At 38.5% G+C, this 16693-nt stretch overlaps 2 protein-coding genes across 2 annotated transcripts; both read left to right on the forward strand.

Moving 5' to 3' along the window:
• The first annotated feature begins 12525 nt into the window (after positions 1–12525).
• On the forward strand, positions 12526–13659 carry LOC108359520 (uncharacterized). Its single transcript, XM_017611421.1, has 2 exons — positions 12526–13260; positions 13345–13659. Exons 1-2 carry the CDS (start codon positions 12526–12528, stop codon positions 13657–13659), a joined length of 1050 nt encoding a protein of 349 aa, XP_017466910.1.
• On the forward strand, positions 13660–14788 carry LOC108359521 (uncharacterized). Its single transcript, XM_017611422.1, has 2 exons — positions 13660–14077; positions 14159–14788. The coding sequence occupies exons 1-2, from the start codon at positions 13787–13789 to the stop codon at positions 14786–14788; spliced, it is 921 nt and encodes a 306-aa protein (XP_017466911.1). The 5' UTR covers positions 13660–13786.
• Positions 14789–16693: the final 1905 nt, after the last annotated feature.

Below are 16693 nucleotides of genomic sequence, written 5' to 3' on the forward strand. Positions count from 1 at the left end.
TTCAACCCCTTTTTTCTCGAAAACGTGACGTGATGGGAAGTTTTGGACCCCAGATTCGTGTTCAGCACGAAAAATCCGTTCGGAAACACCAGGTCCCGTCTTATTCGCAAAACCCTTGTAGACCAGTGTTATCAAGCCACTCGGGCTATAAACTTGAAGTGACTTTACCAATTATCGTTGTTTAACTTTTCTTGAATAAAGTCTGTTAATTATTTGAATTATATATATTAAAATCCAATCGGTTTTAATTATTGTGGACTCTGTCACTCGGCGCACCCTGCGCTAGTATTTCTTACTCCCTTAATTAGCAACATCGTGTAATTAATAAAAAAGTCAAACATAATTTAAAATTATCAAAAATAACAAAATAATGATATAATTAAAATCAACGAATTAATTAAAATTTTTGTTTAAGTAATTAATTATTTATCATTAAAAGGTGCTAATATCGGTATGTAATCATTAAACGGTTATCCAAAAAACATGCTTTAATTAATAGTCATTAAGAATGTTAATCATTATTTAACAGATATGGTATAATTGCGAGTACGTACTCACTTTAACGGTTTACAATATACCAAAATAAAAGTTATAATATTTTGTGTACTCTATTGTATTAAGCTGTCGAAGTCAAATAAAACAGGGCATGAATAAATCGTTTTGTACTTGGTAAAAGTCTGGTAATGTTCGAACTAGTTAGGTTTTCTAATTGTAAACTAGTATTTTTCTGGGAATTCAATGCAGGGTACCGTCCGAAAACATTACACTACAGATACATATATCAATAGATGCGTACAAATACATGTACACATACGTTTATAAATACCCTGCAGTGAAAAGCCAAACCAGTTAGAAAAAATACAACTACTACTGATACTAGTTCATTAACTATAATATGCCTACCAGTTCGACAATTTCAGCGTCATCTGACCTTGAATTGCCAAAGCTTAAAATAAAACGCAATTAATTGCTTAAATCGTTACAAATGTAGGCTATGGCGTCACGTGAAGACTACTGGTTCTTGTTCTGAGATCGCAGGTTCGAGGCCGCTTGGAGGTGGTTAAGGTTTTTAAAGTTAAATCAATATTAGTAAAAATAAATAGTTAAATTTAAATATAAATAACAAATTTGAAAAAAATAACATACGTATGGGAAAAACTCTTGTGCCATAAAAAAGGAACAAAAAAAATATTTGTTTTAATTAAATTTTAAAATTGCAATAAAAACCCTAAATTAAAAAAAAACAAATAAAATAAAATTAAAAAATTTCCCTCTTCTAGGACTTGAATCTGGGACCTGAGGCATACCATGCGAGTGCTTTGCTTTGTCGGCTATTGCGACTTTTGCAGCGCCGCGAGCAAAAAGGCTCACTTATGCTTTTCACGGGGGATAAATTGGCACACTATCTCATCAACTGGTATGATGTACTAGTATTTCTACTAGTAGATGCTGATGCATAGCCTGACAATTAACATCTCGTAGGACATCGCTATGTTAAAAATGCCAGTCGCTAACATTGAAAAAGGATAAAACGTGAACTAGTTGGGCTGAAACGCAAACTGGTAGAATTCTAGTTCACAACTAGTAGCTATCTCTGCAGGGAAACGGTACTCACGTACACAATACATAATAAAAAACAATACTAGACTGTCTCTTTTTGATTTCGGAATGCTTACACATTGAGAAGTTAGCTTACTGCCAATATAGAAGTATTACATATGGGTATTTCCATACGTCGCATACGTGACAGTCGTACGTTTCAATGTGATACAAACAAGGAATACCATTTGTTTTCTTTAACTTTTTTGGGCATTGTATAGCACATAATTAGCTCTATATTTAGCCGAAAAATTAAAACAATCGAACTGCTTGGTCCTGAAATATAAGCATTTAAAGAGAGTGTCGTTACGTGACAAAAAATGGAAGTAGATTTTTTCTTTTCTTTTTCGCAAAACTCTGCTAATTGTGGATGGCTATATTCATAAAACTTATTTTAATATGACTTGGAGCAATTCTAGTTGTTTTTAGAGTTTTTTGAATTAATGCAACTTGTTTCAATCTTCTTTTACGTGACATAAATTTCCATCGTTATATTTTTGTTAATATTGCTGTTAAATNTTTCGCAAAACTCTGCTAATTGTGGATGGCTATATTCATAAAACTTATTTTAATATGACTTGGAGCAATTCTAGTTGTTTTTAGAGTTTTTTGAATTAATGCAACTTGTTTCAATCTTCTTTTACGTGACATAAATTTCCATCGTTATATTTTTGTTAATATTGCTGTTAAATGAATTTTTAACGCAAATAAAACATGTATTTTATGTAGAATATACTTTATATTTTGACTTCATCGCCAATTCAGGGTGAATTTGTTGGAAATCTATGACTTATTATGTTTCAACTACATACGCCAAATTCGAACCAAATCGGACCATAAATACGGTTTTTCGAAATATCTCAACTTGGCGCCACCTAGGAAGACCATTTTACGCAAACATGATTCTACTTGCATAGCCAGTATATGTTTTAAAAAGCAGACAAATCGGCCCGTAAATACGTTAGATATAAGACTTTTATTTTTTTTGTTGTGGTGGACCTTCCGATGGAAACACCTGTATGGGAAAATCTCCGTACCCGTGTGCTTTTGTGTCATTTACCTTAAACTAATTTTGTTAATGTAATTTTACTTTTTATATAACAACTTGGGTCATTTTGATAACAAATGTTACAACATGTTTAATTTTTTTTATTGTAATAATGTCATTTTAATTTTTATAAGCAATGAAAGCAATTAAAATAACAATTTTGACGTGTCACTTTGGCTACCTTTGTAAGTTTTTTAAGTACAACTTTTTCAGCGCAAAACGAAGACTTTCAAAAATGATGGCATATAGTAAATGTAATATTGGAAAATGCGTTAGGCGTTGAGAAAAATATGTGCTCCTCTTTGGAAATAAACTGTAACAATTTGAAATCTGTCACTCGTAATTATCAAAAATGTAATATTTCAAGTTCTTTTCCATTTGGAACTTTCAGCAATTACTAAATTGTTCTTCTTTGTTTATACACATATTAACTACACATTAAAAAAAAAAAAACCTTTTACAGCTGGGTGCCTTTGAAAATATTGAAAATATAACAAATATTGTCTCAGTAGTTCTTTGCGTGAATGGCTTCAAAATTTCCCTTTTTATTATTATTACCTTCCTTTTATTAGCTCGGGATGTTCTATTCTCAAGTTACATACCTGTTGACAGTACGAATGGCAATTATAATTGGGAGGTTTTAGTTTTTAAACTATAATTTTATTTATTTTGATGGCACACTGACAGGCTAAAACATAACAGATTGGCATTAAGCGTGATCGTTAGATAACATTCTTCACAAAGTTCGTTGAAAATGCTAAATACATAAAATAATTTTTGTCTTAACAACTTCCCTGTCCTCATACAATGCATTTTGTTAATGCCCCACGTCCACAGGTGTTTTGCTTTAATATGCTAAAGAACGTCCATATATACCATAAAATATAATTTTTATAAATTGTTATATATTGCTTTAACTTGTTTTTGTTATTTTATTTTATGACTCATATGTGACTCATGGACGTAGGACGAAAGAGCTTCTTTGCCACGTTCAATGAGTCACATGTGAACACATCGAGCAAAGTTGTTTTTGAGTTATATTTGAGATGTTCCGATACAAGTAAATACGAGTATGTACTCGATACTTTTGTTTCGATAAAAACCACTTTTTTTTACTTGAATCGTTGTTTCGATACCTACTTGGTATTGGAGTGCAAGGTGGCAAAGCCTTTCTGGCCACGGGTGGACCGGGGGTGGTCTGGGGAGCTCTTGACTAAGCAAGCTGCATCTCTCACTATTGGNGGAACTTTCAGCAATTACTAAATTGTTCTTCTTTGTTTATACACATATTAACTACACATTAAAAAAAAAAAAACCTTTTACAGCTGGGTGCCTTTGAAAATATTGAAAATATAACAAATATTGTCTCAGTAGTTCTTTGCGTGAATGGCTTCAAAATTTCCCTTTTTATTATTATTACCTTCCTTTTATTAGCTCGGGATGTTCTATTCTCAAGTTACATACCTGTTGACAGTACGAATGGCAATTATAATTGGGAGGTTTTAGTTTTTAAACTATAATTTTATTTATTTTGATGGCACACTGACAGGCTAAAACATAACAGATTGGCATTAAGCGTGATCGTTAGATAACATTCTTCACAAAGTTCGTTGAAAATGCTAAATACATAAAATAATTTTTGTCTTAACAACTTCCCTGTCCTCATACAATGCATTTTGTTAATGCCCCACGTCCACAGGTGTTTTGCTTTAATATGCTAAAGAACGTCCATATATACCATAAAATATAATTTTTATAAATTGTTATATATTGCTTTAACTTGTTTTTGTTATTTTATTTTATGACTCATATGTGACTCATGGACGTAGGACGAAAGAGCTTCTTTGCCACGTTCAATGAGTCACATGTGAACACATCGAGCAAAGTTGTTTTTGAGTTATATTTGAGATGTTCCGATACAAGTAAATACGAGTATGTACTCGATCCTTTTGTTTCGATAAAAACCACTTTTTTTTACTTGAATCGTTGTTTCGATGCCTACTTGGTATTGGAGTGCAAGGTGGCAAAGCCTTTCTGGCCACGGGTGGACCGGGGGTGGTCTGGGGAGCTCTTGACTAAGCAAGCTGCATCTCTCACTATTGGTGGGAGTGCTTACTGGTCACTGTGTGATTGGTAACCATGCCGTAAGGCTGAATGTTGCGGATAACCCTTACTGCACCAGCTGCATGGAGGATAATGAGGTGGAGTTATCTCAACATCTGCTGCTCTGGTGCCCCGTCTTTGCGAGCCTAAGGTTTAAGCATCTTGGGTCGCACTTTTTTCACACTCCCAATGAGCTCTCGGGAGTGGACATCGACTGAAGAGCTTCGTTGTGAGCACGAAGCGTATCTCCCGCAAAAAGCCATAGGTGTCGTCCTTCTCCCATAGCTTCCTCCCTCTTTCCCCTCCCTGCGTCCCTTTTTCCACTCCCTGCGTCCCTTTTTCCCCCTCCCCTCTGAGGGCATCACAGCGGACAGCTTAGTCGAGTCTAAGTGTGCCTCCACATGCGGAGAACTTTCAGGAAAAAAATCTCGAAAAATTTTCTTTCATTAATTTTTAAGTTAGGTTTTTTGCCATACGTCCACGTATCATTTAAAAAAATATCGCGTACCGTTCACACCAAAAAGTTTGTCCGAAATTGTACACAAAAATTAGTCACATGTGACTCATGAACTTTTTTCAATACGCTCTCGTGAGTCACATATGACTCATTGGACAGGGAAGTTGTTAAATACGGCCACGAATATGTATGTGTGTATGCAAGGATTTTCGGATCTGTGAGCAGTGCGGTTAACGAAATTTTAAATATTTACTCCAAAATGATGTTTTTAATGGTTCTTAAGCGAAAATTAGTTTTTCGTAAATTTTTTTGGAAGCTGGGCGTGGCCCGCCCTATGTCAAATGTGTGTATCTCGAAAACCATTTCTTAAATACTGTCTTGCAAATTTTTGAAATCGGACAAAAACCATTTTAGAAGTATCGCTAGCATTGAGTTTTCAAAAATTATCGTTTTTTTACTTATAACTCTTTAAGCATTTGAGCTAAATGAATCACGCAATAATTTAATGTTTCGTCAATGGATTTCAAACAATTTGATGTATAATTTATTTGTGTGCGTTCAATTTGAAAATGTAAGATTTTTTAGCGTTGAAGTGGACGATTTCGGAGGTTTGCACATAAATGGTATTTCATACGCTCAGCACATAGCGACTCGAAACCACCACCGAATAAAATGCGGTATACGCACTGTGAGTACTTTAGATATGACAGCAATAACCTCGTCAGTGTTAAAAAAATTAGCAAACCAATGTTGACGCTTGGAAGCCATGAATTACTTACACCATCTTATTCTTTCTGTCTTGTTTACATGTTTATTACTATCTCGCTCTACCTTTGGTATGAAGAGTAAAACATGGCGGCGCTACCAGAANCTACGCACTGTGAGTACTTTAGATATGACAGCAATAACCACGTCAGTGTTAAAAAAATTAGCAAACCAATGTTGACGCTTGGAAGCCATGAATTACTTACACCATCTTATTCTTTCTGTCTTGTTTACATGTTTATTACTATCTCGCTCTACCTTTGGTATGAAGAGTAAAACATGGCGGCGCTACCAGAACCGCCTTCAAAGAAAAATTTATTATTGGCTGCTAAACGAAGTAGTGAGATAGCGTTATTTATTTGTATACCCGAGCGCACTTATTCCCAAGGGTATTATAACTTTGCTCACATTACGGTTGTTTGTGACAGCTTAAAGGAATCGAGATAGATATAGACATAATATTAAGGTGCCCATCGAAAAAGTATTTTTTTTTAATTTCAAGACCCTACCCCAAAATTTTATTCGTTTTTATGAGAAATAATATTGCCTGTTTTTATAGATTTTTTAAAGGTCATTTAGAGGTCGCGACCTGTCGGTTTAGGTCATAAAATAAGATTTATGAGTTTTTGAATGAAAATTGGTAAATGTGAAGTAGAATAGCGCCGAAAATTTTAATCTTTTGCTTGTAATTGCTTATCGTGCTTATTCAGGGTTTCCAAGGTTGATTCTAACGACCATGGATACTTTGCTTATTTTAGTGCAATGAGCTAAGTACGTATCTCTTAAGGAAATGGCCAAGAAAAAACTGCCATGACTTCGTGTGTGTGAAGAGGTAGTATCCACAGAATTTTTACATCTAATATTTCTCAGCCTGCTGTCTCGCTCTTACTACTGAACTCCATACTACTTAAGAATAATTGGTTTTATAAATTTTTCTTGAGCCAATGAGTGGCAAAAAATGTTAGTTACGCGGTTTTGCAGAACGACGATACGTTTTTGTTCTTTAAACGACGATATATTTTTTTTTATAAAACATGTTAAAATAAACAATTTCTCCAATTTTTTATTCTACACATTTATCTTTTTATTCTAGATCGTTACAAAAGTGAAATTTAATTGTCAATGTTATTTTGGCTTATTAACATTTAATTTTAATATTTTTATTGAGTTTCGTACTGCGATTGTTTTATTAGGAAAAATGGAAAAAGCAACAAAGTCTCAGCCATAGAAGTTATAGCAGCTATTTCGGAGATGACAACATCTCCTCATCAGACTTCTTTTTTCTAGACTTCAGCAGGGATCGACCCTGCATCATCGATGTGCAAAGTCAAAAGCGATAACCACTGAGCAATGACCACCCCTTAAACTATTGTTGCTAATTCCTTTCCTTATTCAACCTACTACTATCAAGTGCAGCTGATTTGCTGCTCTTTAAACTTGACAGCGTGGTTGTTGTTGTCAATTCTATACATGCATTTTGTTTTATTATATAGTTTCAGGCAGGCTCTTCCTAAACTATGTATTTGTCAATGTTATTGTGGTTTATATAATTATTATGGCAAATCTGCTGCATTTGGTAGCAGTAGGTTGAATAAGGAAATTTAATTAGCAACGCGAGTTTACGGGGTGTGCATAGCTCAGTGGTTAACGCTTCTGACTTTGCACATCGATGACGCGAGTTGGATCCCTACTGAAGTCCATAAAAAAGAAGTCTGATGAGGAGATGTTGTGATCTCCGAAATAGCTGCTATAACTTCTACTGCTGAGACTTTGTTGCTTTTTCCATTTTTTCTAATAAAATAATCGTGGTACAAAGCTTAATAAAAATATTGAAATTTCATTCCATTAAAATGTGCTTTTATAACTATCATGAAATTTTTATAAAAAGGGGATCATAAGCCGCCCAGAGTGAAATGATTTTTGCCAAATATATTTGGAAACACTACTGAATTCATTTGACAATTGTATAAATGTGTTTATAATATATATTCACAGAAACTAACATTACAAAATCTGTGCATGCGCAGAACTCACATTTGAACAAAACTATCTTCCTTTGATCTCGGAATTCATGCACATTGCGCATGATACAAATATTTGAAGGAAGATTCACTGCTTCTTCTTATTCGCCATTGCTCTCATTTGATGTAAACTGTGACATTGTCTTCTAAATTGAAGCTAACTCTTTAAAGAAATTAAAAGTGTTTTTTTACTTCAAAAATAATATTTCAAAAATTATTAAGAAAATATTTTGAGCATCATTTTATAGCGAGCTTTTGGTGATTTATTTCTAAATTTAAATATAAAACTGGGGGCAAGTATAATACTCGTTTTACATTGTGTAGTGCACATAGAGAATCTATTTGTCTATGCCATTATTTTCGTCATTATTTAATACGATTAGCTACATATTTCGGGATGGCTACGTGCATGGTAACTTCACAAAGGTTTTCTTTGTTTGTCCCAACCACTTTTCTGCAAAAAATTTTTAGCCCTTGGACGGATGTGCCGAATCGAAGCGAAACGCAGCACCAGCAGCAGTAGAGCGAGTAGTTGAGTGTCCACTTATATACTATAACAAGAAGCTCTAAGAATTAGGAACGTTTTTACCTCCTTCTAAGTTTATGCTTCCATGGTGCTTTCATTGACGGCAAGCTACATCCTACTATCTAAATTTCTTAAAGAGCCAGATTTAATAATATTTCATGTAACACTGCAGATAATGCCTAATTCTTTGTGGTAAGGTAATTTAAGGTATTTTAAATCAATACACACTAAAGGCCTGCAAATGTTGAACTATAAAACATAGCAACATGTGTCACATCATGCAAGTGCCAGTTCATATTATGTCGCTCATACATGTTTCACAATAAAATATTAAGACACTGTCGAATAATTGAAATCAAAACATGCATCAAATCTATGCATGTCAATACAAGCAACACATGCGACATAGTCAGCATTATTAATTACATTTTATATATGGGAGGAGATTTTGTAAACTTTTTAAGCACCTATTATAGTAAAATGCATTAAAGAATTGTCTAATTAAAAACCTGTATATCGTCGTTTAAAGTGCAAAACCGCGTATCAACAAAATGCAAAACCGCGTATCAGCAAAATGCAAAACCGCGTATGTGAAGTTGTAGAAATTATTTTCTAGAGCGTAAAAACAGTCATATTTGAAAATGGTTCTTTTTTTTATAAAGCAATCGCATTTCCGGCTAGTATATTTCAGGACGAATGCATAAGGATTGAGCCAAGAGCTTGTGTGAGCAAATCCAATTTTGGCAGCCAATGTCAGTTACGAGGTTTTGCAGAATGACGATACGCGGTTTTGTACTTTAAGCGACGATATATTTTCATCCAAGGCAGGATCAAACAGTATTAAAAATACATATGCTACAGAAGCACAACAGCGAACAACAGCTTAGCTAAGTAGCAACGAATTGCTTAAACAGTATGTTTGAGATGGAAAGACACGGCAAAACAACTTGTTTGTGTTGACATTGTAACGTAGCTCCCCTACGCTACACTACATCGGGACGGCTTAGGCCCAGTGTTGCCGCGCCGTCTCAAGAAAATGTATCCCTGACCAAGCCAAAAATGTATCCAAATGTATCCAAATGTATCCAATTGTCTTTTTTCACATATACATCTCATAATTTGTAAGAAAACCAAACATTTTCATAAAAAATACATAATTTAACCCATCCTAAGGACTTTGGAATACATGTGCATAATATCAAACATTTGTAATTTCAATTTATAAAGTACATTTTTGTGCATACGTATTTTGCAAAGTAAATATGAGTAGTCCACTTGCAAACAGCGTTATGTGATTTTATAATAGAAAGCCGTAAATTTGAAAAAACGACTACGACAACAAGTATCATTTAAATTGAATCTTTTCCATTATTACCTGAAAATTTGAATAAATAAGAGCCTTTTAAAATTGTAACATAACATAACATGACATAAGATAACATTAACAGTCTATACGACCTAAAGCAGTTTTCAAAGTTCATCAGAAGATGTATAGTTTTGAAAGTTTATAAATAAGTGTGATAGCGACTTTTGGAAGAAGAGTTAACATTTGATGCTATTTTTTTCAGAATATAAAAAAGATTTTGCACTGTGTTGTTAGTGGACATGAAACTACTTTAAATACTGGTACGTAATCCACCAAAAACTAAAAATGGAAAAAATTTTCAATAGCGCACTTTGCAAGTGGACTACTTATATAATAAATAGCAAGTACACTCTAAAAAGAGCATGTAAAACTACTACTGAAAAGTATCTATTTTTCAACAAGAATCTGTATAAATATACGTATAGGATTCAGTATTTGATTTTGAACTTGAGATCTTTAAAATATACACATAAATACACATATATAGAATGTTTAAAATTGCAAAAATTTTCAAACTACAAATACATTTCCTACTAATAATAAACATTACTTTATTTGAAACATTTTATGTGTAATTTTGCTCTTGCGACAAATTCGTTATGTAAAAGTAAAAGTATTAAAAGAGGAAACTGGTTACCTCTCTCAATATGCGCAAATAAACAAAATTTTTTTAGAGTGTATTTAAAGTCTTTTCAGTAAAATTCATATAAGTTTCTTTAAATAAATCAAATTTAGTTTTTTAAACTACATTGAAATCTTCTTTCTTTTTAAATTAACAAATGAAAATATGTGATATGAAAGAGATTACTACAGAAAGAGTATAATTTACTTTATATATATCGTCGTTTAATGTACAAAACCGCGGTTTTGTACTTTAAACGACGATATTTATATTAAGATCATGCTTAAAGCATCCTTTTAAGCTAATTAAAGCAATTGCGCTTATATCTATTTTGGTGAGATCTCTTCATATGTTCATTGCTTCGTTCACAATAAAATGCTTTAATTTTATGCTTAAGTAGCGATTCTTTATACGTTTAGAAAACGTAATGCTTTCTGCCATCTTTAATGAAAATCGATTTTTGAACGAAAAAAACTTTATAGGAAATATAAAATTTTGGCCTATTTAAAAAAGTATCCACATTTATACTGACCGGAAAAAATAAGTATCCCGCAAAAATTCGTCGAAAAATATATCCAATTGGATCTCTTTAGATCCAAACCGCATCCCTGCTTAGGCCGTGTAACCTCGAGCGCCCTTGGCTCTGCACATGGGGAATACAGACTGACCAAACTGCCGTAGGTAGGCACGGAGCGCATCGGGACGGATTAGGCCGTGTAACCTCGAGCGCCCCTGGCTCTGCCTGTGGGACAGGTTGGCGGTTTGTGGGAACATATTGACGACCAGCTTCCGTAGCTTCCGTAGGTGACTTCCGTGACCGTTTCGGACCGCCAATATTAACCGCCGCCTGGACTACAACGAGGAACCGCCACCGGCTGTCATTAAAGAGGACCGCTAGCCCAATCATCACCATCCAGGGCCGTCATCATTATCACCGCTTCTTAAGGCCGAGTGGCCACCTTCCTCATCATCGGGCCGCCACTAGCATCGCTGCCGCCCCAGGCCGAAAGCAACGCCAAGAGCCGCCACCTTTCAGGGCCGCTAGCAACATCATCGCCATCCAGGGCCGATGTCACCGTCGTCCTTCATTACGGCCGGTCTGCCGCCTTCCTCACCATTGGGCCGCCAATATCATAGCCGCCCCTAGGCCAAACCGCTACCGAGGACCGCTACTCGCTGTCTGCCGCTAACATCATCGCCATCCAGGGCCGCTGTCACCGCCGTTACTCATCAGGGGCCCGTTGTTATAACTAGGGCCGCCAATACTGCTCTCACTACGGGAGGTCGCTACCGCCCTCGCCACTATTTGGGCCACCGTCAACATCACCGCAGGGCCATCTCTACTACAAGGGACTGCTACTGCCGTCACGATCAGCATCGCCGCCCTCATTGGCTGCAGTACCCGTGCTGTGGGCATTTACCATCATCACGCTCGCTACCGCTCTCACTGTCATTAATCACCGAGCCGTCACCGCTCCCACCGTCACCGCCACCGTCACTAGCCACTAGACAGTCTCCGCTCTCTGAACCACGACGCCGACCGCCGACCAGTTAGTCTCTCTCTCTCCCCTCTCTTCGTGGACGTCAGGGTACCGGCAGTCTGACCGAACAGCCGCGTGTGTGTGTGGTTGTGTTCGCTATATTAAACTACTGGGGACCTCCACCCAACCCTGGAGCGGCTGAGCTACCTCAGCCTTCGATAAAACCCACCTCATAAATGGCGCCCGAGCAGGGACCCAGCTCTGCAGGCGCATGTGCAAAAGCACCAACAAGCACCAAGCGGGTTCATCGAACACACCACAACCACACGGACGAGCGAAAACGACACCGCAACGCTGAACGCCGACTCTCTGGGCTGGATATACCTACTGAAAAAGGAGAGATTACTGGAGGAATGCAGACAACACCAGTTACCAGTTGAAGGGAACACAGTCGCAGAGCTACGGAGTGCTCTAAGCCACTTCATCAAAACCAAGCGAAGTAGAAGATCAACCGAAAATCTCCTAAAAGAACTAGAAATGGAGATCACCGCTGAAGAAGCCAGTATAGCAAAGTCCTTACGCGAAGTCACCCCAGACATAAAACTGGGCGAATCATTCCTACACTCCGGAGGAGCAAAACCAGTAGCTCCTCGGCGAGACAGGTTTAGTAACGCCGAAGTAATGAGTACTGTCCGTCGTTGGGACGTACACTATTCCGGCGGCGATGCCCTGCACGACTTCTTGGATCGGATTGAGAAACTGGCAGAATGCTACCGAATCCTGCCAGACCAACTCCTCCCAACCCTGCCCGAGATTTTACGCGGTAAAGCACTCCAATGGTTCCGCGTCCAGAGGCAACAAATAACCACCTGGGCTAGATTTCGTGCCGGGGCGGAAAAATTTTTTCTGCCCAAACGACACATAACGCAGCTAGAAGACACAATTCGCCAGCGGAAACAGATGCACAGGGAAAAGGCCAAGGACTACATCCTCGCCCTCCAAACACTCATCCGACAACATCCGGTCATGTGCTACGAAAACCACCTAGAACGTATTTATGACGGCCTGCGAGCCGAATACCGACTCTTCGTAAAAAGAAGCGAATTCCAAACCATCGAGGAGCTCATGGAGCTCACCGATGAGTATGAACTGCTCAAAAACGAAGAAGCCAGACAAAGTAGACAAGCGGCACACAGCCTTTCCACCATAAGTAACCGGTACGACGCAAGGAACACCTGCTGGCGCTGCAAAAGGCGTGGGCACCAGCGTTACNGACGCAGCCTTTCTACCATAAGTAACCGGTACGACGCAAGGAAGACCTGCTGGCGCTGCAAAGGGCGTGGGCACTAGCGTTACCATTGTCACTACCCACGGCGACTGTTCTGTTCCCGTTGCGGTCAAGACGAACTTTCTCCAGAAACTGCCCATGCCCCAAATCAATCAATACCGCGCCACCCATCGCCCAAGCCACTACAGTGCAATCCGAATGGAGAAGTATCGACGGTCGCTTCTACGCCGACGTCACCATCGAAGGCCTACACGTACGAGCACTGGTGGACACCGGAGCCACTNGCACGTACGAGCATTGGTGGACACCGGAGCCACTCTAACATACGTAGACGACAACACGCGCGTGCATTTAGAGCGACTCAACATCCGACTTCAGCCTAATAAGCGGAACGTACAACTCGCGGATCAGACATGCGTTGCCAGTATACACACCTACCCCGTCAGAATCAAGTATAACGAGCGATTCACACGCACGGCGGTAGCAGTGATCCCGAACCTAGCAGAACGAATGATATTAGGAATGGACTTCCTGTCAAAGCGAGGCATTGTTGTGACCTTAGACGGCCAGCCACTAAATCCCGACACGTCACCGAGGCCCACACCCACATTGTGTTGCCTAACAGAACGGGCTCACTTAAATGAGGAACAAAATCAGGAATTAACACACTTCTTGGACCACAATAAGACGCTGTTCTCCAAAATCACCGGACCAAGTACAGCCGCCGAACACACCATTACACTGCGATACAACCAACCGCTGAAGCAGCGCTACTACCCGCGCAATCCCGCCATGCAGCAGGTAATAAGCACTGAAGTGGACGAATTACTCACCGCCAACCGGATAGAACTCTCCAGGAGCGCATACAGCTCACCAATTGTACAAAACTACATAAACCCACCTGATACTACCAAAACTATCAGGTCAAGAAATACTCAGAAGAAAACCACCGAGATGGCATCACGCAAGCAAGGGAGAAAGAACCTCCAACCAACACCACCAGACGAGCCTCGGCCAATATCACCATGGCAGCCTCCTTTCGAAGCCGTCCCATGGCCACCCAACAAGCCCCGTATCCTGAACGTGAAAATATTCCACGGACCACCTTTAATCTTACCACACGCAGACCAATGCAAACCACTGTTCGCGATCACTACACGTCCGGCAGAGATTCACGACATAGCCCGAGATCCGACCAACCCGTCAACTTATGGCAACACCAAAGAAGCAACCACACGCCGCACCAAAACACGCGACATAGTAACACCGCCGACCAGCGGCAAAAACGAAGGGGTAACTACAGTACAGCCCGTATTAGACCCGGCAGCGGACATCAAGGGGGCACCGCCGGAAAACCCATTCCGAAACCTCCGCTTACAACGCCCACACAAGAACTTACAAAAAAGGAGGATCCGCTGGCATAAGCGCAAAATCAATGTCCTCCGCATGGACGCAAACCACGCCCTGGTCAGATATCATGAGCAAAGCCAAGTGATAGAGTTCACAGACTGAGAAGGAAGCTAACTACGCAATACAACCCGCCAAGACTGTCAAAACACCCCATGGAACTGGAAGACTATTTTTTTTCATCACATATATATATACGCATGAAAGGTACTTTCATACCTGAAATAAGAAAACTATGTGTAGCAATAAGTAACAACAAAAAAAATATAAAAATTAAATTCATACTAACGTGTCTTGAGCTTAACATTTAATTTATGCAAATCATTGTTTATTTTATGTAAATTTTTTTCTAAATATATATTTGTACAATAAAATTGCACTGAAAACACACACACCGGCCGAACCCCCAGAATGTGGCACCCTTTCCCTTTTGTTCTCCGAAGTGGGGGCGGGGGGGGGGGNGGGGGGGGGGGACTGTAACGTAGCTCCCCTACGCTACACTAACAGACATACGTACATGCATACATAAAACCCACAGTTACATACATACGTACATACATACCCTGCAGTGAAAAGCTAAACCTGGGCTCGAATCGTAACATCCATTCACGGATCGAAAACCATGCGAAAGAAAATTACGTGATATGTCAGGCAGTATAAGCTGAATGGGACAAAGAGTACGTTCACGTATGCCATAATCCGAAAAATGTGTTTTTACGTGCCGAGTAGTACGATATCGTATATAACGATTCGAGCCCAGTATGCACAAATTCCAGTTCATGAACTATTATTTAAGGATAAAAGTCATACCAGTTCGTTATGAACCATAATTATACCAGTTCCGCGCAGAAAAAAGTAAACTAGTTGGTAGAAATTCTAGTTCGAAAAATGGTATTAAATGGGAGAGTCATACCAGTTCGTCATGGACTATAATCACGGTGCAGCGAACAAAGGTGGCGCCGTCAGTGGTACCGCTACTTTGGTTTTGCCGATTTTGACAGTTGTGGTAGCTTGTAAATAAACCTTTGTTTACAAATCAGTGAAGGAGAAATTTTAATTAGAAGTGAAAAATCAGTTTAAATTGTGTTAATTGCAATTTGTGAGTGATTTTTGAGTTGGAGACTGCGTAAAAACTAATACAATGAAGTGCTGTGTGTTAAATTGCGACAGCCGTCAAGATGCAAGAAGCGTAGATGCAGGTGTAGCGCTGGGACGATTCGCTGCATTTTGGGTACATAGGGCACGGCAAAGCCGTTCCCGAAATGTTTCTCTATTATTATATTAACAGCATTTCCTCAGAATAATTTTGCTTCTGCTCCAAGCAGCCTCCATTAGCAAATTAACTAATCAATCCCGGTGAGATGCTGCCGCAGTTTTCTGCATCAGCCTTAATTGCAAAGCAATGGAGTCCACTAAAACGTTTGCTGAAGCAGCCTCAATTGCAAAGCAATGGAGTGCACTAAAATGTTACCTATTCTCTAAAATATTAGATGAAAAATGCAATATTTTCGCATTTAGCATAATTAAAACACATTTTTCGCTGTAAAGTGAACTGTTTTGGCAGTTTCTACTCGTTCTTCTTTTCGCTTATTCTTCGTTTACTTGTGGTACACAAATGTCAACGGCCAGGACGGCGCAATCTTGTATTCTATCATTCTTGGACTATAGTTATACCAGTTCTCCGCAGTGAAATGCCAAACCAGCCAGTATAAATACTAGTTCATAAATCCAGTATATGCTAAAGCGACGGCCTACCATTTCCGCGATTTCGAACAACTTATGCGATCAGCGACATCTGTCATTGAATAGGCATAACCAAAACTAAAACGTGGTTAATTGCTTTCATCACAAATGTGTGCTGTGGCGTTGAGTGAAGACTACCGATTCTGGTTCTGAGATCTCAGGTTCGAGTGCGCGTGGAGGTTGTTAAAGTAAAGTAAATAAATTAATTTAAATAATTATTATTTCAATTTAAATATAAAATAAAAATTGTACATACATTTACCCCCC

This window comes from Rhagoletis zephyria, unplaced genomic scaffold (genome assembly GCF_001687245.7).
Source record: "Rhagoletis zephyria isolate East Lansing unplaced genomic scaffold, Rhagoletis_zephyria_1.1 Rzeph_scaffold_00403, whole genome shotgun sequence".
Lineage (NCBI taxonomy): Eukaryota > Metazoa > Arthropoda > Insecta > Diptera > Tephritidae > Rhagoletis > Rhagoletis zephyria.

Bases quoted from the DNA above. Each gene is read 5' to 3' on its own strand.
- LOC108359521 (XM_017611422.1), top strand. From the start codon at position 13,787: ATGATATTAGGAATGGACTTCCTGTCAAAGCGAGGCATTGTTGTGACC. The intron at 14,078-14,158 runs GTAATAAGCACT...TCACCAATTGTA, and splicing joins GCAATCCCGCCATGCAGCAG to CAAAACTACATAAACCCACC.